The sequence below is a fragment of the Colletotrichum truncatum genome (genome assembly GCF_014235925.2).
Source record: "Colletotrichum truncatum strain CMES1059 chromosome Unknown Contig_0010, whole genome shotgun sequence".
In the NCBI taxonomy this organism is placed as follows: domain Eukaryota; kingdom Fungi; phylum Ascomycota; class Sordariomycetes; order Glomerellales; family Glomerellaceae; genus Colletotrichum; species Colletotrichum truncatum.
This window is the reverse complement of record NW_027222407.1, coordinates 688249-711338: the sequence shown is the minus strand read 5'-3', so window position 1 is coordinate 711338 and position 23090 is coordinate 688249. Positions and strand designations below refer to the sequence as shown.

At 51.1% G+C, this 23090-nt stretch overlaps 10 protein-coding genes across 10 annotated transcripts; 7 read left to right on the top strand and 3 right to left on the bottom strand.

Annotated features, from left to right (window-relative positions):
• Positions 1-895: 895 nt before the first annotated feature.
• CTRU02_213661 (maltase) lies at positions 896-2647 on the top strand (the record flags this gene model as incomplete). Its single annotated transcript, XM_036730001.1, has 1 exon — positions 896-2647. One exon carries the CDS (start codon positions 896-898, stop codon positions 2645-2647), a length of 1752 nt encoding a protein of 583 aa, XP_036578262.1.
• Positions 2648-4060: 1413 nt separating this feature from the next.
• CTRU02_213660 (Sphingolipid C9-methyltransferase 1-like protein 1) lies at positions 4061-5989 on the top strand (the record flags this gene model as incomplete). Its single annotated transcript, XM_036730002.1, has 4 exons — positions 4061-4177; positions 4423-4909; positions 4958-5709; positions 5771-5989. 4 exons carry the CDS (start codon positions 4061-4063, stop codon positions 5987-5989), a joined length of 1575 nt encoding a protein of 524 aa, XP_036578263.1.
• Positions 5990-6847: 858 nt separating this feature from the next.
• On the top strand, positions 6848-7958 carry CTRU02_213659 (uncharacterized protein; the record flags this gene model as incomplete). Its single annotated transcript, XM_036730003.1, has 3 exons — positions 6848-6983; positions 7054-7207; positions 7298-7958. 3 exons carry the CDS (start codon positions 6848-6850, stop codon positions 7956-7958), a joined length of 951 nt encoding a protein of 316 aa, XP_036578264.1.
• Positions 7959-8748: 790 nt separating this feature from the next.
• On the top strand, positions 8749-9779 carry CTRU02_213658 (uncharacterized protein; the record flags this gene model as incomplete). The annotated part of the gene is made up of 4 exons (XM_036730004.1): positions 8749-8818; positions 8894-9050; positions 9134-9410; positions 9444-9779. 4 exons carry the CDS (start codon positions 8749-8751, stop codon positions 9777-9779), a joined length of 840 nt encoding a protein of 279 aa, XP_036578265.1.
• Positions 9780-11326: 1547 nt separating this feature from the next.
• On the top strand, positions 11327-12606 carry CTRU02_213657 (uncharacterized protein; the record flags this gene model as incomplete). Its single annotated transcript, XM_070206097.1, has 5 exons — positions 11327-11503; positions 11640-11715; positions 11814-11843; positions 12118-12159; positions 12215-12606. The coding sequence occupies 5 exons, from the start codon at positions 11327-11329 to the stop codon at positions 12604-12606; spliced, it is 717 nt and encodes a 238-aa protein (XP_070060129.1).
• Positions 12607-13476: 870 nt separating this feature from the next.
• On the top strand, positions 13477-14611 carry CTRU02_213656 (uncharacterized protein; the record flags this gene model as incomplete). Its single annotated transcript, XM_070206096.1, has 4 exons — positions 13477-13708; positions 13793-13943; positions 14023-14182; positions 14237-14611. 4 exons carry the CDS (start codon positions 13477-13479, stop codon positions 14609-14611), a joined length of 918 nt encoding a protein of 305 aa, XP_070060128.1.
• A 646-nt stretch (positions 14612-15257) lies between these two features.
• CTRU02_213655 (uncharacterized protein) lies at positions 15258-16267 on the bottom strand (the record flags this gene model as incomplete). Its single annotated transcript, XM_036730007.1, has 2 exons — positions 15258-15628; positions 15676-16267. 2 exons carry the CDS (start codon positions 16265-16267, stop codon positions 15258-15260), a joined length of 963 nt encoding a protein of 320 aa, XP_036578268.1.
• A 575-nt stretch (positions 16268-16842) lies between these two features.
• On the bottom strand, positions 16843-18650 carry CTRU02_213654 (eukaryotic peptide chain release factor subunit 1; the record flags this gene model as incomplete). Its single annotated transcript, XM_070206095.1, has 5 exons — positions 16843-16982; positions 17128-18259; positions 18321-18370; positions 18429-18513; positions 18615-18650. 5 exons carry the CDS (start codon positions 18648-18650, stop codon positions 16843-16845), a joined length of 1443 nt encoding a protein of 480 aa, XP_070060127.1.
• Positions 18651-19451: 801 nt separating this feature from the next.
• Positions 19452-20013, top strand: CTRU02_213653 (uncharacterized protein; the record flags this gene model as incomplete). Its single annotated transcript, XM_036730010.1, has 2 exons — positions 19452-19772; positions 19825-20013. The coding sequence occupies 2 exons, from the start codon at positions 19452-19454 to the stop codon at positions 20011-20013; spliced, it is 510 nt and encodes a 169-aa protein (XP_036578270.1).
• Positions 20014-20304: 291 nt separating this feature from the next.
• CTRU02_213652 (uncharacterized protein) lies at positions 20305-22330 on the bottom strand (the record flags this gene model as incomplete). The annotated part of the gene is made up of 5 exons (XM_036730009.1): positions 20305-21129; positions 21194-21565; positions 21647-21776; positions 21834-22003; positions 22088-22330. 5 exons carry the CDS (start codon positions 22328-22330, stop codon positions 20305-20307), a joined length of 1740 nt encoding a protein of 579 aa, XP_036578271.1.
• Between the last annotated feature and the right edge of the window lie 760 nt (positions 22331-23090).

Sequence of the window (23090 nt, the reverse complement as noted above, 5' to 3'; positions counted from 1 at the left end):
CGTTGACCGTCGCAACGTCGGATGACCAGCACGGCAAGGCGGTACGGGTAGTGTCCCAAAAGTCAGTTGCTGTTCAGCTTATCTGGTCGGAGAAACTCCGCAAGTGCAGATCAGACCAGAGATGTTCCTTGCCCACACACTGGAACTCTGTTTGCTAAAGAGGAACGTAATTCTCTCCCAGCCCTCCCTGGCGTCGATAGTGGGTCAAATCGCGGGCACTGTACCCATCGCGGTTTAGAGTGGCAACACAAAGCACTTATTCTCGGTACAAGGTTCGCCGTATGTCATCGCGGTCGCTATTAGATGGGGGTTCACATACGTAGTATGTTGGTGTGTTGTTTGTGGTACGGTACCATGTTCCGCAATTCAGCGAAAGTTTGCCCGTTCAATATCCGCGTCTGAGGCGTCACTGGTTCTTTCACGCTTTCCAGCGAGAATTGACTTTGGCGCAGGCCGCAGTCATTGGCTGACCCTGTGTTCCTGTCCACTCAAGGGCCCTTGACTGCCCTGCCCTGCGTATGAGTCCACAGCCCACGCACATCTCCCTCCAACCAGGTTGACACCACGCTTGCTGCATCCGGCGCCTGCATGCACCGGCCTGCGATCCAATGGGCGATCATCCGCACCGTGCCCACACACGCCGTTTCGTGTGTTCCGCCCCGGGTCCTCCTACGTATGTCTCGCAGACCCGGGGAGAGCTTTGGGGCTAGTTTAACATGAGATGGGGAAGCTATTTAAGACCACCAAGCTCCATGACATGGCTCCACCTCCAGCTTCCGAGTCTCCTTGTACAACTCGCTGTGTCTCATTACGCTCAGAAGTCATATCGTCTTCTGTTCCTCTCCGTCTTACACCTCTCTAGCATTGCATTATTGCCAGGCCTCAGCCTTTCAAGATGGGCTCGGTGACCGCCGACAAGGTCGACAGGGTTTGGTGGAAGGATGCCATCATCTACCAGATTTACCCCGCCAGTTTCAAGGACGCCAACGGTGACGGCCTAGGCGACGTCCCCGGCATCATTAGCAAGGTCGATTATCTAAAGGACCTAGGTGTCGATGTCGTATGGGTCTCGCCGATGTATGCGAGTCCGCAAGTTGACATGGGATACGACATTTCCGATTACCAGGACGTCCACCGACCGTACGGCACTGTCCGGGATATGGAGGTTCTCATTGACGAGTGCCACAAGCGGGGCATGAAGCTGATTTTGGATCTGGTGGTCAACCATACCTCAGACCAACATGCTTGGTTCAAAGAGTCTAGATCCTCAAAAGATAACCCTAAGCGGGACTGGTACATCTGGCGTCCCCCTAGATATGCCGAAGACGGCACGCGCCTGCCTCCCACGAACTGGCGAAGCCACTTCAGCGGCAGTACTTGGGAGTGGGACGAGTCGACGGGCGAGTATTACCTCCACCTCTTCGCCAAGGAACAGCCAGATCTGAACTGGGAGAACCCTGAGACGCGCGAGGCCATCTACGAAAACGCCATGCGGTTCTGGCTTGACAAGGGAGTCGACGGTTTCCGCATCGACACGGTCAACATGTACAGCAAGGGCGTCGAGTACAGGGACGCCCCCATCGTTAACAAGAACGCCTTCGAGCAGCCGGCGTTCATGATTTACTGCAACGGCCCCAGAATACACGAATTCTTGCGCGAAATGAACAACAAGGTGCTCAACCACTACGACACGGTGACAGTCGGTGAACTCCCCCACACTCCTGATCCGCTTCACGTCTTGAAGTACGTCAGCTCGGCAGATAGACAACTTGACATGGTCTTCCAGTTCGACATCGTCGACATTGGCCAAGGAAAGAGCTATAAGTATCAAGGAGTGGATTGGAAGCTGCCAGAGCTGAAAAACATCGTGGCCAAGTGGCAGCAGTTCATCGAGGGTACTGACGGGTGGACGACGGCCTTTTGCGAGAACCACGACCAGGGGCGTTCCGTGTCACGATTCGCTAGTGATGCGCCCGAATGGAGGGAACTCTCGGCCAAGATGTTGGCGCTGATGATGTGTTCCATGACGGGCACGCTCTTCGTTTACCAAGGCCAGGAGATTGGCATGATAAACGTACCCAGAGACTGGCCGATCGAAGATTACAAGGACATTGAAAGCCAGAACTATTACAACGACATTAAGCGCGAACACGGCGAGGGCAAGTTCCTCGACTACATCATGGACAGCATCAACAAGATGGGTCGCGACAACGCGCGTGTTCCAATGCAGTGGGACGATTCTCCCAACGCGGGCTTCACGGATAACAAGGACGGCGCGTGGATGCGCATCCATGAACTGTATCCCGAGATCAACGTGGCGAAGCAGGAGAAGGATCCGCACTCGGTCTTGAACTTCTGGAGGGAGATGATCAAGCTTCGGAAAGAGGAGATCGATCTGCTCACGCACGGCGCGTTTGAACTATTTGAAGAGGACAACGAGCAGACGTTTGTGTTCAAGAAGTTGCGAGGGGGAAGGGCCGCCGTTGTGGCGTTAAATTTTACCAGCGAAGAGCAGGAAGTGAATGTTCCCGGCGAAAACCTTAAAATCAGAGTTGGAAACTACGAAGATGTTAAGGAGAGAGTTGCCGCGGAGGGGGAGAAGAAGATTCTGAGGCCCTGGGAGGCGAGGTTGTACTTGCAGGGTTGAAGGGTGCAGACGATTTTGGAAGAGGAGGGGGTCATGCAGCGGATACTGTCTGGTACAGAATGTCTTGATGAGCATCAGTAGACAGTGATTTAAGAAAATATACCACCCTAGGGCATTCTGATTGTTTACTCATACATATCAAGCCCAGAAGCTCAAGTTATCTGTCCCGAGATGTCAGAAGCTTCAATCATGTTTTGCCTCTCCCTGATATGATGCACTGATGTGGCTGGTGACGGCTTTGGATGAGGCGGTGCATCCAGTTTGCCTGTGCAAGTTTATGGTTCGCACCCCCACTTTCTAGCGCATTGTCCTTCTACTTTCTACATGGTCGTGTTCTGTGCATGTCATATTTTCCTCATTTCGCGCGACTGTTATCTGATCCCTGATGTCCTGTGACATTTGACGGGAATATCTCTTTCATTTCCTCACGTCAACTCGTACTGTACCACCCAGAAAGTCAGCTGGATCATCACTCTCACCTTGTTCAATGAGACCATTTCAGGGCCCATGGAGCTCTTTGTTTCTTCTTCATTTTATCCCAGGCGCTTAGATACTGTGAAGTAAAGTTCACTGCCGGTACCACCAACAAGATCTGTTACATTGGAACATCTGGAGACCATAGCACGGCATCAAATAACTTGGGTCGAAACCCTCAATCTAAGCTTGCCCCCCAACGCCCACTTGTAAGCATATGTCGATGCGAGATGTGCAGATATCTGCCAAGGACCAACACAGAAAGGGAGGTATGGTATTTTGGCAGCTCCGGGACCCCTCTCTAACCGCATTCTTACTCAAAGCCAAACCTCTCGCGTCTCTTTCAAGTAATACAGCCTAAAGAAGCAAATGATTCATCTCATCTGCAGTCTCAGACAGTTTCTTGGCTGCTCATGACCATCTGCCACCGGAAGTCCAGTGGTGGTCCGGCTCAATTCAATAACAAATACGTTCTTCGCCTTCACGCCTTGTTCAGTGAAGCACGCAGTCGGAGGGCCAAATGGACTCCGGGGATAGCCAGATTTAGAGTCCAGAGACAGCCTGTCAAAGAGTCTGAATGAGCCACATAAACAGGGGTTCAGTGCTTAATGCAGCCATGCAGAAGACGACATGCAGGACGAGGCGGTCAAGGAGGAACAAGAGAGGCGAGAACGGACGGTCGAGTGTCCCAAGCTCCTCCCACGAAACGTTCGATGTCGTTAATGGGAGCTGGTGGTTCCCCTCCCCTCATCCACGCACAAATTAAGTTGCTCGACACCACTTGGTGAACCTGGGAGGGCCCAGATCCAGTCGTCCTCTCTCCTCTTATAAACTCCTTCCCAATTTCTATTTCTGCTTTTGCTTCCACTACGCCAACTAAGCCTCTCAACTCCTCAACCTGAGACTCCATGTCGACGGCGCAGTCGCATTTCGCTCAAGATGTCTAGACCCAGCAGCGTCAACGGCAGCGAGTCGAGCTTCGAGTTCATTGAGACTCCTGCCGCTCCTACGTCTACTTTCGAGAAGGAAGAGGATTGTGGCGTCCGCACTACCAAGGTAAGCTACTTGTGTACCGTGAGAAAAAAAAAAAAAAAAGCCGAAAATGCCAGGGGAAAAGGGACCAACAGGCAGGCCCCCTGGATATCAGGATTTGGGTTTCGCAGGTTCTAGCTCAGACAGACCCTTCCCCAGCTTTTCTCCACGGCGTCGCCTCCTGGTTCACCGAACACGCATACAGCGATGACGGGATCCATGACTGCTTCTGATAAGTTTGGAATCGTTAACCGGCATGATGATCTTAGTACCCTTCTATTAAAAATGCCCCCCTTCCGGCCGACGGACCTGGCTCCGATTCGTTCTCAAATACCGCCCTATTCTCCCTCTTGTTCGGCGTTCCTTACTACCTTTCGTGGAAAGTTGGCGGATCTCTGGAGACGGCCCTTTTCATCTGCCTCTTTACCTCTGTTCCTATCATCGTGGGCTTCTGGCTTGTAGTCTCATCGATGAGCCCCCGCAAGAATGATAAAGCCCGCCTTCCCGGTCGCCCCGTTGAGCACTATCTTACCTTCAAGAAGGCAGCCGATAAGGATAAGTACTATGGCAGAAGAAAGATTCCAATGGAAACCTTTTATGAAATGTACTTTGATGGCGAGGTCGATTTCAATGGTGACGCACTTGAAGTTCTTGAGTACCGCCACGACTGGGCCGCCTTCCGCTTCACCATCAACTTGGCAAAATTTGTCTTTTTTCAGTTCGCTCCTGAGGTCATCATGCATACTCGTTCTCAAGGCAAGTACTATCTTTGGCTTTCCCTCAATCTAGTCTAACTCAAAGCAGACGAGGAGCAGGTTCGCGACCACTACGACCGAGGCGATGACTTTTACGGATGGTTCCTCGGTCCCCGCATGATCTACACTTCAGGTATTATTTCCGATATTACCAAAGAAGAGACCCTGGAGGAGCTCCAAGATAATAAGCTGGCTGTTGTCTGCGAGAAGATTGGTCTCAAGAAGAATGAGAGTCTTCTAGATATTGGTTGCGGCTGGGGTACTCTTGCTCGTTTTGCCAGCATCAACTATGGTGCCCGCGCTACTGGTATTACTCTTGGCCGCAACCAAACTGCTTGGGGCAATGGAGCCCTCCGCAAGGCCGGCATTCCCGAGGATCAGTCCAAGATTCTCTGCATGGATTACCGTGACATCCCTTATGTCGAGGGTGGCTACAAGAAGATTACATGCCTGGAGATGGCCGAGCACGTCGGTGTCCGTCACTTTCAAAGCTTCTTACGTCAGGTCTACGATATGCTTGACGATGACGGTGTCTTCTTTCTGCAAATTGCTGGACTTCGCAAGTATTGGCAATATGAGGATCTCATCTGGGGCTTGTTCATGAACAAGTACATCTTCCCAGGAGCCGACGCGTCGACTCCTCTAGGTTTCTTCACTGACAAGCTCGAGGCTGCTGGCTTTGAGATCAAGGGCATCGATACGATCGGCGTTCACTACTCGGCTACTCTTTGGCGCTGGTATAGGAACTGGATGGCCAACCGTGAGAAGGTCGAGGCCAAGTACGGCAAGCGATGGTTCCGTGTAAGTTAATACCGTACATCATCATCACCTGTAAAATATGCTGACTGTCTTGAAATCGCAGATCTGGGAGTACTTCCTTGCCTCATCCACCATAATCTCGCGCCAAGGCAGCGCTACCTGTTACCAACTCGTAATGCACAAGAACATCAACTCTGTTCACCGCGTCGAGCACATTCCTACTGCTTATGGGCTTTCCGGCGCTCTTGCTGCGTCCAAGGTTGACCTTGCTGGCTGGGCCAAGAGCAATAATGTTGCCTCTTCCTTGGGCTTTACTCAGTAAACAACTCTGGCGACGGTTTTGTCAATGGGCCTTCGTTTCTAGAAACTAGGCCCATACACAGGGATACTGAGGCTAAACGAGAAGGCAACGGATGTCCCCTGAGTATGAAGCTAGATGCAGCATTCTGGGGTGATTCTGATTTCCTGGTGGTCAATGACCGGATACACGGACATCATCGTGGAGTGGGTAGAGAGTTAGTAGCCATGGCCAAGAGCCCATGGCAGCCAGGTAGTATGTAACATGCTATGCTGGGGTTGAATCAGAACTTGAACCCCTTATCTGGCACTTTACTGAAAACTCCTCGCTCACGTATTGAAGTAAACTTGGTGTATTTGAAAGCTCCGCAAATGGAAGGATTGTCACCGCAAGGCTGGTGCTCGTATAAACACATTCGACAGCTTGACTACTAAGAGAGAGATATAAAAAAAAGACGAGTATTGGGAGAACGGGAGGTGACCATAGCTGCTTGAAGGCATGAGATTAGGGTAACACAGGGTCGCAAATACAACGTTTCAATCCTGGCCGCTCCTTGTTTGATACCGAGGCGAAGCAGGCGACATTCAACAGCTCGACTCCCCAATGACAAACAGCGTTCCTTGATCAACTCCTTTCATCTGCTCGGCTACTAAGTGCGTGCTCACTCAAGCAACAGAAGAATAGATCGCCACACGATCAAAACTTGCGATTTATCACTCCTCCCTTTCGTTATCCTCTCTGTATGGCACTTGGACACATCAATATGCCTTCATGATGCAACTTTTTCCTGGTCTACTCGTATTTATTCATGCCTTTCCAACATTCTGTACAGGAACCCCTCATGGCGATGAGCCTGAATACAGTCACCTTCCCATGCAGCCCATGCCGACAGCGAGCCTGTTGGGCACTTACGACGTCGGTCTCTCGCCAGCGGTGACACCGCCACCCAATCTCAACATTAGAGATAAGGATCCCGTGCAAAGCGTATGCGGGTACTTTACGCTTTCCGGCGATAAAGGTATAGACCTACTTCTTTTGGTGGTATTCTTACTATTAAAAGCTATGGCATGAAACTGACGGGACCGCAGGAATTAGGTCACGAAAGTGCGCGGAAAACGAGACATGTAGGGTTAGTGATGGTTTCCTCGGTTGCGGTTCGGCGGTCTTCACCTCGTGTGCGAACGCGCGGGAGGTCAAAGGTTGCAGCTCTGGAATGACGGTGGATGAGAAGACACTCTGCTGGTGAGTTTCTTTCTTTTCTTTCTATGTCGTGCTCCTGAGGCGAGGATGGTAGGAGACATTGGCTGATGATGTCTTTACTACGATCAAAAGTCGTGAAACTTCGGGTATCGTACCGGCATGCCAGACTTTCATGAGAGACGACTCTGAAAAGGGATTGAAGAAGATGTTTGCATGTCGCGACCTCGATATTCCGTGGGATATCACCGTAACGCTGCACCATTCGACGAACCTACTCGTCAATGCCCGCAGTTCTACACCTACGAGGTCTCCTCCCTCGACTCCATCTTCTGGTGGCGATCTAGCGCTTGGTTCTTCCGCCGAGACTATGACACCCAGCTCAATGGGAACGTCAACGCCTAGCCTAGCCTTCACACCTACCGCGGCAGCCGAGTCAGCTTCCGGAAAGCCTTCAGGCAACGATGATGCGCAAAACTTCTCACCGCAACCACAGACTAGCGCCATTGTAGGCGCGGTTCTTGGGGCCTTTGCTTTCGTAGGTGTTACAGTCTGTTTCGTCGCCTGGTTATTCATGCAGCAGAGACGGAGAAGAGCACAGTCGACAGGCCGGCGGTCACCGACGCCGACGGTAGAACTGCAGGGTGATCAGCCGGGTGATTCGGCGAAGACAGAGGGATTGACGGAGATGATTCAGCGTGAACATGTGCCGACAATACCAGAGTTACAGGCTTGTAGGGCACCAGCGGACGGTGAGCTTGGAAGTCCGAACAAACCGGCTGAGCTGGATTCTTGAGTTGGTGTGGTGACACAACATTGCTCTGTTTGTTGAGATGTATCTGGGTAGTAAAGGTAACGAAACTGACCAACTTACACGAATTTTATGAAGGAGGCTCGGCGGTTTTGTCACTCTATCAGCACAGTCGTTAGGTATCACAAAAGGGTGCTAATACCGCCTAGCTAAAGTACAATCATGTAAGGGATATGGTCCTGGCAACCTCGAACAGGGGCTGGGGTCTTTCAAGTTCGAGTCGCTGAGCTTCGTGTATGTCAAGCAGAACCACATGCATGTGCGATACGATGTTTGGGCTTTCAAGACGACATCGCCCCATACATCAGTTGGCCCATGTGTGATTGGCATTAGATGAAGGACGATCTGCATGGGAACAAACACAAATCTTCGTACTGTACTCTCTGATTTCGTTTAAATTGTTGGAACACTCACTTTTCATGAAAGAAATCAGCCAACAAGTATACTTAAATTTTAAGAAGCACGTTGGCCTTTTGCATTACTGCGCAAAGTTCGTCCTTTTCCCTTGACCAACTGGAGCCATCCCGTCTCCTGGCTCTTCACATGACGCCCCTTTACGATATCTCAACTTGAGCCGAAACTCACGATGCCTTCGATTTCGCGGCTGTTCGCCACTGCGGCCTCTCTCCTGGTAGTTCTAACAAATGCACGCGATAACTGGAACAACAATAACATTAACCTGCCTCGCCAAACTCTTGCGGGGGCAAAATCGGGTGCCTACGATGATCATCCACCTCCGGCCCCGACGCCGGCCCCTAGGATTTTGCCTAGAAACATGAATCCTCGGGATCGAGATACCCTCGGTACGGAAACATGCGGATTCTTCACGCTTTCAGTCGATAAAGGTCAGTTTCGGCGCCAATATCCCCTCAAGATCTCGGAAGTGCACGAGGATAGCCGGGTCTAAATTCCTTGCGCAGATTTCTATTACACACGTGTCTGTGACGATCTACGTAACCAGTGTTTGATTTCAGGGTCATGGCTTGGCTGTGCAGATAAACCAGCGACCAAATGTTTCGGTGGTTCTGCTCCCGAATGCGCACCTGGAAAAGTACCGGGCTCTCAAACCATGTGTTGGTACGTCTCAATGACACCCACGGGGAGCCACTCCTTGCATGGGGCTCTACAAGTTCTGTCCTCATACTAACGAACCTTGATAGTCCTAAAACCCCCGGTAGGATTGGGCAATGCCAGACCTTCCTACGGAATGAGGGCACATCCGGTACGAAGACGCTCCTTGGATGCCGTGACGAGGGTCTCTCTTGGGAGCCAACCGTGTGGTTGAGTACCACTGTGAAGACAGAATCAAGAACCTCAGCCAGCGTAAGCCTGACGTCGTCGACCTCATCTTCTGGGACATCGTCCTCTTCGACTTCCCAGAGCGAATCATCGTCAACATCATCACCCTCACTACCATCATCGACATCTACACCCACGGTGGATATGGTTGGCAGCAAATCCACGTCGCAGTCGCCAGTGGGTACCATCGTGGGAGGCGTGCTAGGGGGGATGGCTATACTGGCTATCACGGGGTGCACCGTGATGTGGCTTGTCATGCGTAGTAGGGGATGGGGTCCTCTGCGCCGGCAGTGGCCAGCGCCCCCCCAGGAGCTTCAAGCGGACCTGCCGGTTATCCAACATGGCCCGCAAACAGAGGGGTACGAAGAACACTCAAAGAGTTGTCCCTTGTCGCCGATATCTCCGTTGAGTGAGTCGCAATTTGAAGGTCAACAAATTGAGTCAAAACAGCAGCTGCCGAAGGGCTTGAATGTTGGGAGTCCTTGTAAACCGGCGGAGCTAGGGTAGTCATTGAGGTGTTTCGTTGCGAACATGGTCTCCTCAAAACTGAGAGTTGTCAGCAGTTAGTAATTCGAAGGTAAAGGGCGTTCGCGCATGAATTCTGGCATAATGTCCCGTCATGAGGGTTTCCAAGTAGCTTTTTATCATTCGAAATAATTGCTTCAAAGGCTGGCATGTCAACATAGCCGAAATCAGTTAAGTGATGTGCATCGGAGAAACTCATGCGTTGTTGGAACGACTAACATCAGAAACCACAATTGGCATGCACGATTACCCAAGACAGCGAATGAGCTCTGGAAAGCTCCGATAGCCAATCTCAGCTCTTTTGTGCTAGCTTCTATCTTAAGTACTGCACCTTCAATGGCTGAGTATAGCCCAAGTTGCAGTGCAGGAGAAGACGGTTATCCGTTTTCGTACGCTGCAAAATCAGCTGCAAGAGATTTGGCTATCACAAGCGCTGACTTGACCCTCCTAATTACTCTTTTTTTTTTGCTAGTTTCTCCAGCGAAGGATTCTCTGCCATGATAGTGATAACCTTGTATTACACTCGAAACTCGCAGAGATGTCCATCCTTACACTTTCTCACCGGACGGCTAAGTTCTGTCTCGGGTGTGGGAGGATTGCCTGCAACGGTTACCGTCTATCGTGACCCTCGGAAATCGAAAACGTGACTTGAACTTATGCGCAGTTCAAAGTCTTGTTCTTTTTCTCCAAACTCTCTCCACATCGCCGAAAAGATGTCCACTACGTCGAAGTTAATACCATTTTGTCGAAATGTGGTTCAATTTGCCCAAGAAAGTTAGAGTGGCTGCTCATTTTTGAGACATGGGCGCACTATGCTGTCAGCCTTACAGTTCTCCTTACCATTTTCCGGATTTGTTCCTGACAATTCCTACTGTCAGTGTCCACAGTTCAGGGACGGTATGCAGAGTGGTCAGAAAAGGGCGGAAAGGTTATGTGCTCTTTCACCTGTGAAGCGCTTCAAAGGACTCCACAGGTCTGTTCACACACCAATTTAACCTCATCACGAACCCCATCTTCATGTATTACTCACTTGAAAGGGTCTGGGTTAGCTACTGCGACTAAAGCGTGGTTGATACCAGCTTCATCAAGCTACCTGACTGCCTGTCCGTTTTCGTAACCTAGGACTCGATTTTGATGAGGCTCATTCTACTGCTAGAATGCGAAACTTCGCGTTTAGCCTTGCCCATATCCATGTCCCAGGCTCTATGTGTAGTGATCGGCTGCAAAATGTCTGGGGAGAGACAGACAAGATTTACGGCTGACAGCCACAAAGGAATGTCAATATTTGATTCGGATAGTACTCCGGGTTCAGACACGGTTCAGTATATTCATTATTAAGATGATTGCCGATAAATATCTGAACACCTGCCTTTTGCCTCGGTATAATGCCTGGACGTAGACTAACTACAAAATTTAAAAACGAGGCTTTTACTTTATGTGCCCTGCCCAGATGCATCTACGTTCTGCTCTTGTGCTTTCGTGTTGGCTGTCCACGGCCCAAGCATGGCTGGCATGGAGGGTTGTGGAAGATGAAAACTACAATTACCTTCCAGCGCGACAAACGGGCCCTGGCGATGGCTTCAGACACGGCGGAGGCTTATCGCCGCCGGCCCCAACGTCGCCTCCAAGGGTACGGTTCCGAAATGCCAACCTTGTACCACGGGCGTCTGCTGATACTTGCGGTTTCTTGGTCGATCCCGACGCAAGTAAGTCGATCAAATTAAAATTACCCCTGTTGCCATATAGTATACCTGAATAACACTTCCTCAGCCGAGCCTCAGCCGTACGGGTGTGTCTATACAACCTGTATGACGTCAGGGTCATATTATGGATGTACTTCAGAACCATACACGGCGTGTTTCGATGGCAGCGCGGGCATATGTCGTACGGGCACTCCAGGGTCGAGAACTAGATGCTGGTATGTTATGCTATGATCACAGTCCCCTTGTACTTGTCAAGATCTGCTCTGAAAGCGCCAAGTATGCCTTAACGACAACTGACAATGCAATGCAACAGTACCGCCAGTACCGGCGCCTCAAGACCATGGTGTGTGGAATATAAGATGCGGGATATGTCAAGCACGAAAACGTTGATTGGGTGCTATGACACCTTCTTGGGTGGTCTCAACACGGATAGTATATTCCTAGTGTCTGAATCGAGCGAGCTTCCTAGCATGTCCATTAGGACAAGCAGCTCGAGAACTTTCGTCTCTACTACTACGCAATCAAGTCCATCAGCCTTCGACTGGGAAACCATCTCTTCATCGATTTAAACCCAGTCTTCGTCTTCGACTGAAACTTCACCTCTCGTATTCGATCAGCCAACGGCAACATCATCGCCATCACAGTCATCGTCGACCCCGGTTGGTGCCATAGTGGGCGGTGTAGTTGGTGGCATCGCTTTCATAGGTCTCGCAGGTCTCGCCATCTGGTTTTTGATCCGCCAGAAAAATCAGTCTCGCAGTCATGGGGCCCAAGGGCCACGGCCGCCGCCACAAAATCAGTCACAAAAAGCTCAACCGTATGTGGTCGCTCCTCCGCCCAACCAGCAACAATACAACCAGCAGTACAATCAGCCATATCAACAACCACAACAGTACCAGCAATACCAGAAACAGGAGGTCCAACATGAACACTACGATTACGTAGGCAAGAATAATTACCAACAGCAACCGACTCCTACATCTCCAGTTCCAGAGTATCAACAGACTGTTCCTTTTCAGGGGAGTGGCGGTCAAGATCACCAGGTTCACGAGGTGCCGGCAACCAATACTAGGGGAACTGGCAATAATGCAGCTGAGCTGGGTTGAGCTGAGTCCATGGTATGCATATTTTGTTGAAGACTGTCCTGGGTTTAATTTGATCTAGGCTCACTTGGAAGGTTGGTTTTGCAGGTTAGCACCCTTTTGTACTGGTTACTACACTATCATTAATGGTAATGCAAGCCGCGAATTTTCTTTCAGCCATAGCTAGTACATTTCGGGTCAACAAAGGACCCCTGAACTGCTTGTCCCTAAATAAAGCCATTGTACGTCGAGAAACGTTGCCGATTCCTACATATTCCCTTGCACGCATATCCCTATGACTGCAGTCCAAATCAACTCTAATGACATCGGCGACTACCGATACACGGAGGATGGGAAATCATTTCTATTCTTGAGATTTAGAACGATGGCCACCATAGATTGCCACCATGTTACGGTGTGCATGGCAAGGCTGGATCCTCAACGTTTGCTCACACGTTTCCCAGCTTGCCAAGCTTGGCGTAAGACAGCCATGGGCGATCGGCAAATTTGCAGGGCTTAAGTCGCCCGAGAGAAAGAAGGTGCCTGCGGGCAGCAAAAGATTGTCCTATGAGATTTCAAGGATGAGACTAGTATCATCATTAGGATCAAATTGCTGTCGCTAGGTGCATAGTTAAAGGACATGCCAAGGAATCAGGAGCGCGGCTGAGCGCGAAAGAAGCCACACGAAGGAGAAGTCAATCTTGCTACGGTCTTTATCCCCGTCACTAGGCAGACAGAGAGAGACCAAAGTCCCGAAACCTTTTTCACAATGGTTCTGCTTATGCAACTTAACTTTCTAATTCCTCCTTGCCGAAGCTTGATTGCGTTTCAATCGACATTCCCCTAGGTGTATAAACTGGCCTCAGGAGAAAGCTGATCAGGTTGAAATCCACAATGTTTTTCCAATCTGCTTTGTTTTTTGCAACAAGTCTCTTATCCGTGACCGTGGCAAGAGATCTGAGAGACATACCGGCGCGACAGACATCCCCTGCAGACCTTCCTGAATATGATGCAGGCCTTTCGCCAGTTCCCACGGCAGACCCGAGACGTGATCTCCGGAACGCGCTGCTCAACCCTCGATCCTTACCGCCAGAGGTCTGCGGATACCGTGCCCGAGATGACGGAAGTAAGTTTCTTGTCTTTCTTCGCTCGTAGCTTTATCCGAGCACATGATATCGCGCAGAAACTGACGAAGTAACCCTGCACACAGGCTTCGGAACCTACTCCTGTAGGGGAATCAACTGCTTGACCCAAGGCTCGTACTTTGGATGCTACACTACGCCCCCTACGAAATGTTTCGATGGCACGGCTTCTCAGTGTCAGCCATCCGCTGCGTCACTTGGACCAGGATCTCGTTGTTGGTGTGTTTTTGTACCCATGATGAAGTTATCTCTTTTCGAGGAGATTAGCGACAGGAACTTGAGACTAACCGACGGGCAGTACTCAATCCGATAGAACTTATCTCCCATTCTGCGTTACACTTTTGAAAGAAGACAACGGTCAGAAGACGATGTTTAGATGTGGAGAGCGTATACACAGTAGCAGAACGATCATGTTTCTGGGTACAGAGACTACTGACCCCGACGCCACCAGGACCGATATCAGTATCTCCTCTGCCTCACCAACCACTTCCGAAACGTCGTCTGGATCACCGTCTACATCGCCGTCTGTGACGCCAACACCAACGCCTCCAGACAATTCGCCGTCTAATACTGGTGCCATCGCGGGAGGTGTGGTAGGCGGTGTTGCTGTGGTGGCCATTGCAGTTTGCGTGATTGTCTGGCTGCTTGTAAGGCGAAGAAGGCAGGCGAAGGAGCAAGCTGGAAGTGCACCAACACCCATGACACCGGGCCAGCAGTCCCACTTCTCTCAGCCGTTTTACGGATATGAGGGACAGCAACAGCCCCCGGGCCCCGACGCACAATACCCCAAGTACTATCAGCCCGTGCCAACTTCATCCCCTCAGCCTATATACGAGGCGCCTGCGCACAACGCAGGCAGACAGAACGCTGTGGAAATGGGTACTTGATGAGCGTACTTCATGAGAAACGAAACGTTGTGAAGCCGAATATTTGGTAATTTGATTGAGGAAAGGCGGGAGGACTTGGCTTGGCGTTTATACCCATGGTGGTAACCATCATTAATTTCTTCCTGAGAACATGGTTTTGGAGCTCTGGATTGGTGTACGGAGGTTTTAAAGTAGACAAGATATGTAATATGCGTCATGGGACTTCGATGTAGTCGCTTACGAGAACAAGGCAGGGGAAGGAAAACCTTTCCCTAACAATTAGAAGTATTTAGCATTAGGATAAATATCATGAACTGAGTCATGTACAATATCCGCAGGTGATATCTCAAGCAAGTGGCTAAGGAAATGTGTGTGATTTTCAAACATTCAGACGTGGGTTAAAGGAAAAGAGGAGCGACGAGCAACCATGTCCCAGCAATCGACTTAAACACTTTGCTACTGCGTTGTCTCGGGACGGCCAATAATCGTGGGGAACATACTGATTCACCAACCACTTCATTTACCATCGTTCATTGCGCCTTTTACTGGTTTAGCGACTGAGTCTCCGTTATTGTAAATCGATAGAGAAATCATACATTTTATTCTTGATACAAGAGTGCCGTATTGGTGCCGGACAATATATGTGCCATAAGTTCTACACTAAACATCACATATCAACGGTCGTTGCACTCCCCTTAACAGCCATACCACCCTCGGCATCCTGAATCCAAACATCCCACTTCCTATCCTCCTCGACATTCTCTTTCTCACGTAGACAAATCGTCAGACTGCAATCACAATACAGTGGCGCCAAGTTTCGATACCCAAACCATCTTACACGTTGGCCCTGTTGATTCAAGAACGCGAGGATGAGAGCCAGCGACATAGGCCCATGGACCAGTGTCGCTGGGTGGCCCTCCTGCGCAGCCCACGCAGAATCTAAATGGATCGCGTGGGCATTGTACGTCAACGCACTGAAATTTGTCAAAAGGTTCTGCGTGGGTGTGAGTGTTATCGACGATGTCGGTTTATGCGGTGCTACTCAGATCAGCATCTCTCGTTTTCACTAGTCGCCATCAACATACGTCTAAGACTTCGCCTCATTGGAGGGGGCGCATTCACTTCTGGCAAGAAGGCAAGAGTTCTTCTCTCCTCAATCACAGGAGTCTTCCCTGTGGCTGCAGCGTACCGTCTCCACAACTCAACCCACACCCGTTCCTTCTCAGGCCTCACATCTTCCACGGTTTCAACACACTGAACTCGCCTTCCGTCCAAGCGTAGTTCCTTTTCCCAACCTTCTAGAAAACGGACCTCGCCGCCTGCCCATAGACGACGTGTGAATGGCGCGCCTGGGCAGTGGTCGGGGTCTGTCCCATCTGGCATGAGCCCCGAGGGCGGAGACTGGAGAGGGAAGTAGGCGAGGTGATGGCCCTGCGGGAGATGCGTAGAATGTGCTGAGGGCTGAGGATATTTTGGTGGTGGGGGTTTGGAGGAAGATGAAGAAAGAACATCGGAGAACAAGAGATTCAGAAGGTGTGACGGCGTCGGGGACAGGTGATCGGGGATTTCTTTGCTGGTGTGCAGGATTTGGGCGATGCCCGCCTGCAATGTGGAAGTAACATTCTGAGTCGAATAGCCTCGCCGAGAGGCGCAAAATTGGGCGGCAAGAGGCCTCATACTGAGGATGTATTAGGTGACTTATACGAGATTTGGGTGGATGAGATAACACAAGATGCTCAAAATAATCATGCAGGTAATGAGTCGAAACCCGATAATTGCATATCTGGCGTTACGTCTCTGATCACCAATTCAGCGAGGTGAAAGCAACCCTGCGTTACCTGTGGCGGAAACAAGCAAACAATGCTAGGTTCCTAGTTTCCATTCGAGAAAGTGTTGCGCATTGCCGAGCGCTCCATTTCTTAGCTGGGCGACAATACCGTATTTTGAGAGAAACCGAGGCGTTTTGGAGTTGAGTGTCTTGAGACATGAATATTACAAGGCAGGGGTGACAGAAGAATCTACGGGTTTTGTTCTATTCAAGGCGATATCAAGCAGCGTATTGGTTTCGTGCCACCAAGTTCAAAGTTTAAGGAGTGACTAAGCAATATATTGACTTCATTCTATCGAATCGCAAACAAGCGGCCGCCTCCCGACCGCTTTGAATTGTCCTCTATCTACTAGAGGAATATCTACCGCTAGTCAGCCATCTACTCATTTATTCCTTGCGACAGAACCTACCTGTAGACTAGTTCTCAACTCAAGAGGCCTTCATAACAGACCGAAGCGGGCTCGGGCGCGCCACTTGGTGGGTGAGGTGAGCCGGGCTCGTCGGGCATCTGTCTGCTAAGAGCCGATGAGCGGCCACAGGTTTGGGCGCGGGCGCGGGAGCGGGCTGCGACGCTGCGCGCGCGGACTCCTCTTCGCTGTTATGCTTCAGAGACGGTACTTGAGTCGATCCCTCTGTCTCGAGGGATTCGATTGGTCAATCTGCGAAAAGTTAGCTTCTGTGGTTGGGATGGAATCGTGAAGCAACACACCGTCGTAGTACTCATCGTCGTCGTCAATATCAGCCAACTGCTCAAAGTTCACCTTGTATCGAAGGATACCACCGATACCACCGAATCCCTTGACGAACTGGTTTCCTTCAGTGGAACGGTCCGAGACGAACTCAAGGTTGGTACCGAAATCCTTGTAGTGCTCCGCGATCCACTCAAGGAAGGACTCTTGAGAAACAACTTCCATCTCCTGGCCAGTCTCCTTGTCCTGGAAGAGCTCGCGGTTGCTGGTCTCCTGCTGCTTGGTGGTGTGCAGCAAATGCTCAGAGCCCTGGCTGTCCTTGAGCTTCCAGCGAGTAATTTCCAAGTTCTCGAAGACAATCAAAGTCTCAACAGCACCAAGCTCCAGAGCCTTGAGAGTGTCTTCAATACCGTAGCAGACACGGCCGGTGTCCTGGCTGATCTCCTCGAAATATTTTCCAATGAGCTTCTTCTCTTGGATGAACTTGACGTTGCCGAGTGTCTCAGAGGACAGTTCGATGGCCTGGTTGAAGCCGTTCTCACCGCCGTAGGAGACGTCAACAACCTTGATAACCTTAGTAGCCAAACGGTTGTCGAACATATCGGAAGCGTTGAGGTCGTTCTTGAAATCGGCGGAACCAGCGAGAATCAGACCGGCAACGTTGACCTTGTCGTTGGTGATGAAGTTCTGGACGGCCAACTCGGCGACCTTGCGGACGTAGTTGTGGCGCTTCTCCTCACGAAGACGGGCGAAACGCAGAGCGGACTGACCACCACGACCGTGCTTCTTGGGAAGATCGACCGAGAACTTGTGGACGACGTCTCTGGTGTTGCCGGAAAGGGTACCGAACAGAGCTCCGTTACCGTCCATGATGATGAAACCGAACTTCTGGTCCGACTCGAGCAGTTCCGCCAGGGCCTCAGTGTGGAACTTGTTGTCACAGAGGTAGAGAGAGGTGTTGATAGGCTTGAAGGGCTCGAAATCGATATTGACCTTCCTCTCCTTGCCTTCCGAGGTCAAGATTTCACCACAGTAGACGACCAAGCCGTTGGGAGGGACCTTGTTGTACAACTTGAGACGTTGTTGGGTGGAAGTAATGGCCGAGAGCACAGACTGTCGGTTGACTCTGGACTTGATGTTCGATGCGGTACCCTGTGAAAAGCCGCGTTAGACATTGTTCATGTCGAGAAGGATGCGATTGCCGAGGACGTACGTATTCTTCAGCCAACATCTTGGCAGCCCGAGAGATCTGATCCTTGGGAGCTGTGGTGGGGTTAGTTAAACCGGGGGTCGGCGGCGGCATCGTTGAAGGAGGACGTACGGATGATGAGGGAGATCATGGATGTGCCGTTACCACGGGCCGCCTCAAGGCGCTTGATGAGCTTCTTCACCTTCCATATCTCGATCTATATCGCAGGGCCCCGATGAGGGCAACAGTCAGCCTGATGTCTTGGAACGCGGGGCACAAGGAGGGGTTCCAAGAGGCAAGATGCCAGAAAACACTTACGTTCTTCTCGGCCTCGTTCGCCTGAGGGTCCGACATCTTGAAAGAGGGAAATGGGAGGACTCGGGAAACAAAATGAAGGTACGCAGTCGCGTGACGGTGAGGGATATGTCGTCGCGCGGTTCTCCGAGCGGGAACGATGCGTGCGATGCGGTGTTGCAAGGAAAGAAAACTTGGTGCTCCACGTATGTAGGTCAATTTTTTGTGCTGTCACCGCACAAGGACCTGGCCTGACTGGGGACACACCCAATCCCGTGGTAGGGCGCTAAACCGCAAGCGAGTCATAGGGGTGCCTGGCCACTTAGCCACCACTGCCTACCACCCTCCTTGGGGCTCCCGCACGTGCCGCCGTCATTCCTGGAGCCGCTCCCGTAGTTCACCGTCAAAAGGTAAAAAGTTCGGATTTAGGTGACTGGAACTGGGCATTTATCTTCTACTTATGATTGAGGAAACGGAAGTTGATGCAAGCACAGTTGCCGTAATGCTTTTGATTGCGCAACAAGCAGCGTCCTGCAGAACAAGGGATCGAAACTGTAAAAATTTGAGACAAAGCCATGTGTTTTGTTCATGTTAGTTGTCCGTCCAACCCCACTCGATCATTTGCCGCTAGTGTTGGGCAAAGTTGCCGACCCAAGTTGAACAGTGGCCGCCGATGACCTCAGCGAGTGGCTCCTACATGTAACTAAAAGGAGAGACCTCGCTCTGATGCATAAAAAGTAGTCATGCAACTAACGAACCAACTCTATCGTGACCTCTAAACAAGTCAGAGCTACCCCGAACTCGCAACGGAGGCTATCGTTATCCGTCTTGACGCCCCGGACGCACGACACACATCCCATAATGGCCGACAACCTACCTCTCCAAGTCGCGGAGACGATACAGACCGCCCATATCAACCGCACACCATCCCCAACCCACGACCTAAACCCTTCCACAGCAGCCTCGGAGAAGGAGCCAGTGACATTAGAACCCATCTCGTCGCACGAGGACCTCGACGATGATGAGCTCGATGACGATATCCCCTACAGCGTGCTGAACCCTAAGCCACGAACAGCAAAGCTGCCTCCCATGCCCGACCTGCGGTTTGAGCAGAGCTACCTGCACAGCATCTCTAAGGCAGATACGTGGGGACGGGTAGCGTGGATCACTATAAGAGACCAGGTCAGTATTCTGCAGTTTCACGATACGATGCACCAGTCTTAACAGAACATAGGTAATGATGCCACTGGCGCAGGGCATCATCTACAATCTGTTTCTAGTCGGATGGCATCACTGGAATAAGAATGCCCAGGTCCACGGCAGCTCCATTGGCGCAAGGGTACGCAGATGGTGGTATGGGGTAAACAACTGGCAGCTGCCGCCGCAAAGAAACAACAGCTGGAAGATGAAGAAGGAATTGTGAGGGAATGATGTCATTAGAAATGTGATTTAAAAGACACGATTGGTGTGGTATCTGTACAACTAACTAAACTGAAGCAGAACCTTTCTGCAATCCGGGTACCCCTCGGTCCCGTCGCATCAATAAATGCGTGAAATAGCCACAGTACCGGTCTGGTACTCTTCGTGGAAGAGCAATTGCTCGTACAAAATGGCCCGATCATTTCGTTGTGCCCGTTCATCTAACCATACTCCGCCTGGGATGTGTAATCACAAAACGCCTTAATACCCGTGAACACTGGAAATCTCTCAAGTCCTATTCTCGTGAGCCGACATCCAAGACCTGCGGCAGAGATGGTGGCTTTTCTGGGCTTCCTCTAAAAGCCAGAGAAGTCTGAACAGCAGCAGGGCTCAAGGTCTGTTTGTTGGCAGCCACGTTGATCACCGGCTCCGGTGTTCTCTCCTTGGGCTTCGCAACAATTTCGTCCACCAATTCACCATTGGCCTCTTCCTCCTCTGGTGCGGGACTGATCAGGGCTGCTTTTGCTGTTGCTGGTGACTTCTTGACCGATAGCTTAACGATCAAGCTCTTTTTCGGCTCGTCATCAACCATCTCTACGTCCTCGTCTAACTCATCTTCCTCTTCCTCACTCTCATCTGGTACGTGGTCCTCTTCCTCGTCATCGCCCAGATCGGGCTCACTGATGTCGTCTTCGTCGTCTCCATCGACAGAGCCTCGAGCACGAGAGCGCGTGTCTCTAGCGGACCATCCGTTGGTTCCATGGTTTACAGCTGCGGCTCTGCGCGGCCTCCCACTCGGGCCAACACCGGGGGATGGCTGGCGGGAATCTTCAGAGTCTCCATTGACACTACCGGCTGCACTACTAGCGTTGAGTCGTGTGGGAGCTCTGATCTGGCGCCCACTGGCAGTGGTGACTGGGCCGGCAGGTTCCACAGGTGTGTTAGTGCCTGTGTTGCGTGCCGAGCGCCTGTACGATGAGTCTGTGAGGAAGTCCTCATCGTCGGAGAAGGTGTACTTGACCCGCTTGCCTCTTGTGCGACCCTCGTAACTGGAGAAGCCAGGCTCCGGGCGTTTGAACCGGGCCTTCTGAGCTTGCCTGTATTCTCTGCGTCGGCGTTTCTGTGGCTGTTAGCTCTTGCGTCTATCAAGGCATTCAATTGCGCAGCCAAGAACTCGTACGTACCTCCTCAGTAGCCTCGAAACGAGGGATAGCCTGCATCATCTTGTCTACAAGCTTCCTGGCTTTGGGGCCGCCATCTTTCATGTCTAATTTCTCTGCAAGGGCCTTAATCTCGTCGATTGACCCGGCCACTGACCACCAAGTGCGGTTGAAGCCGGCGGGGTTGCTCTCTCGATACACGCGGAAAGCAGTGTCATCCAAGCCCTCAATCAAGTAGTAACGTCTCCTGTCACTATCAGAGCCCCACGGCTGGACTGACAGTGGTTGGTTCAAGTCGTCTTCTTGTCGATTGCCTTTGTATGACTTGTTAACGATCGTCTTCACCGTTTCCGATGCCGAGAGAGACCACAGAGCTAACGCTCGGAGTAAAGAAAGCTAGCGACATGATTAGCATCATATGACAACGGGAACAGAACTTGTATTGAAGTTCCAGTTGCATCAGGCTCCTGTACGTACTCTCTGAGTAGGTGCCAGGGTATGGAATGTCTTGCCCCCTGACAAAGGGTTAACGCCTTCCCATGACCGTGGCCATTGCGATTTGTGAGCAGCCAGAGCATCGTCTAAAGCCTTCGAGTATTGGCCAGCCCTATTACTTCAATTAGCTACTCATGAGAGCCGTGTGCGCATGGGCGCATTGACGTACTTGACGTCCTGTTTGCGGTTGAGGAGCAGGAACAAGAGGGCACAGAGGAAAGCCTCAGCCCGTTCGCCAGGAGGGTTGTCTATAATATCGCGCTCGAGTTCTTGGGGACCGAAGTTTGCTAGAGATTTAGGGAAGGCATCGTTGAATCGACTGCGGAACATAACGAGGAACTGAAAGTATGTCAGCAGGCCCGATGACGTTGGAGACGCGAATTGTCGCGTTTTTCGCGCCTATCGACGCGATGGCAGACATACAGCAATGTCTGGATTATCCTCAAACGCATTTTCATGTGGAGGAGAGGGCGATCGTTTGCGCGGAGGCGGCGAAGGCTCCTTTTTGACGGCAGTGGCCTTCTTGCCCTTGGCGAGCTTAGGGAAGAAGTTCAGGATGCCACTCTTCTTGGGCGCCGGCTCGGGAGCTGCATCTGACTCGATATCAGAAGGGACCGGCGATAACGACGACAACGACGAAAGCTCAGAAGAATCGTCGTCAGCCATCCTGCGTTTTTTTTCGTGGTGATGGCTGTTGTGTGTGGTGTTAGGAATTGGATTGGAGTGGGTATCGAGGTAGTTGAGGTAAAGTGGGTGGAGGTTTAGGCGCGACAGTGTATGTCGAGTGAGGAAGTTTCGAACACCCACCCGCCACGGAACTAATTAAATCACGTTTGAGCCGCATCTCCTTTAGGTCTGGCTCTCTGATAGGTTCGAGTCATTTGGATTTAACATGCCTATAACATCCTTTCTCATAGACACCGCTAAACATCAAAGGCTCAACAAGCTGCATCTGCTGGGTTCCTTTCCTTCACGTCGTTGACCTCTTTCTTGTGCTGCCCACTGCCGTCCTTCCGGATACCTACCTGTATGCGCGTCTTGTGGATTATGCTTTAACAGCCTTGCTCTTAAGATCTTGGAGCACCCACGTCGGGTATACCCCACCTCAATACACACCATCAGCATCCTTGGCTCGGCAAACCTTCTCTTTTACATCAACGTCTGCTAACAGTCCCTCAGTGGAATCAGCATATGATCTTCATCATTATACGACTGTATTCGCAGTCCATATCCGTTGTTGTGAAGGAGTATCTGTGGTGCAGGTTGGCGACAAAATATGACACCCCTGCCCTCTGGATGCACGCGGTAGTTACGTGCAGGACACCTCTTCTGCCAACCACCGGTTCCTGCCAGTCTCGAAGTTCCCATTTCGATGCTATTCCCGCCGTCGTTATGTTGTTGAACTTTCCTTGGAAGGGTCGCTTGA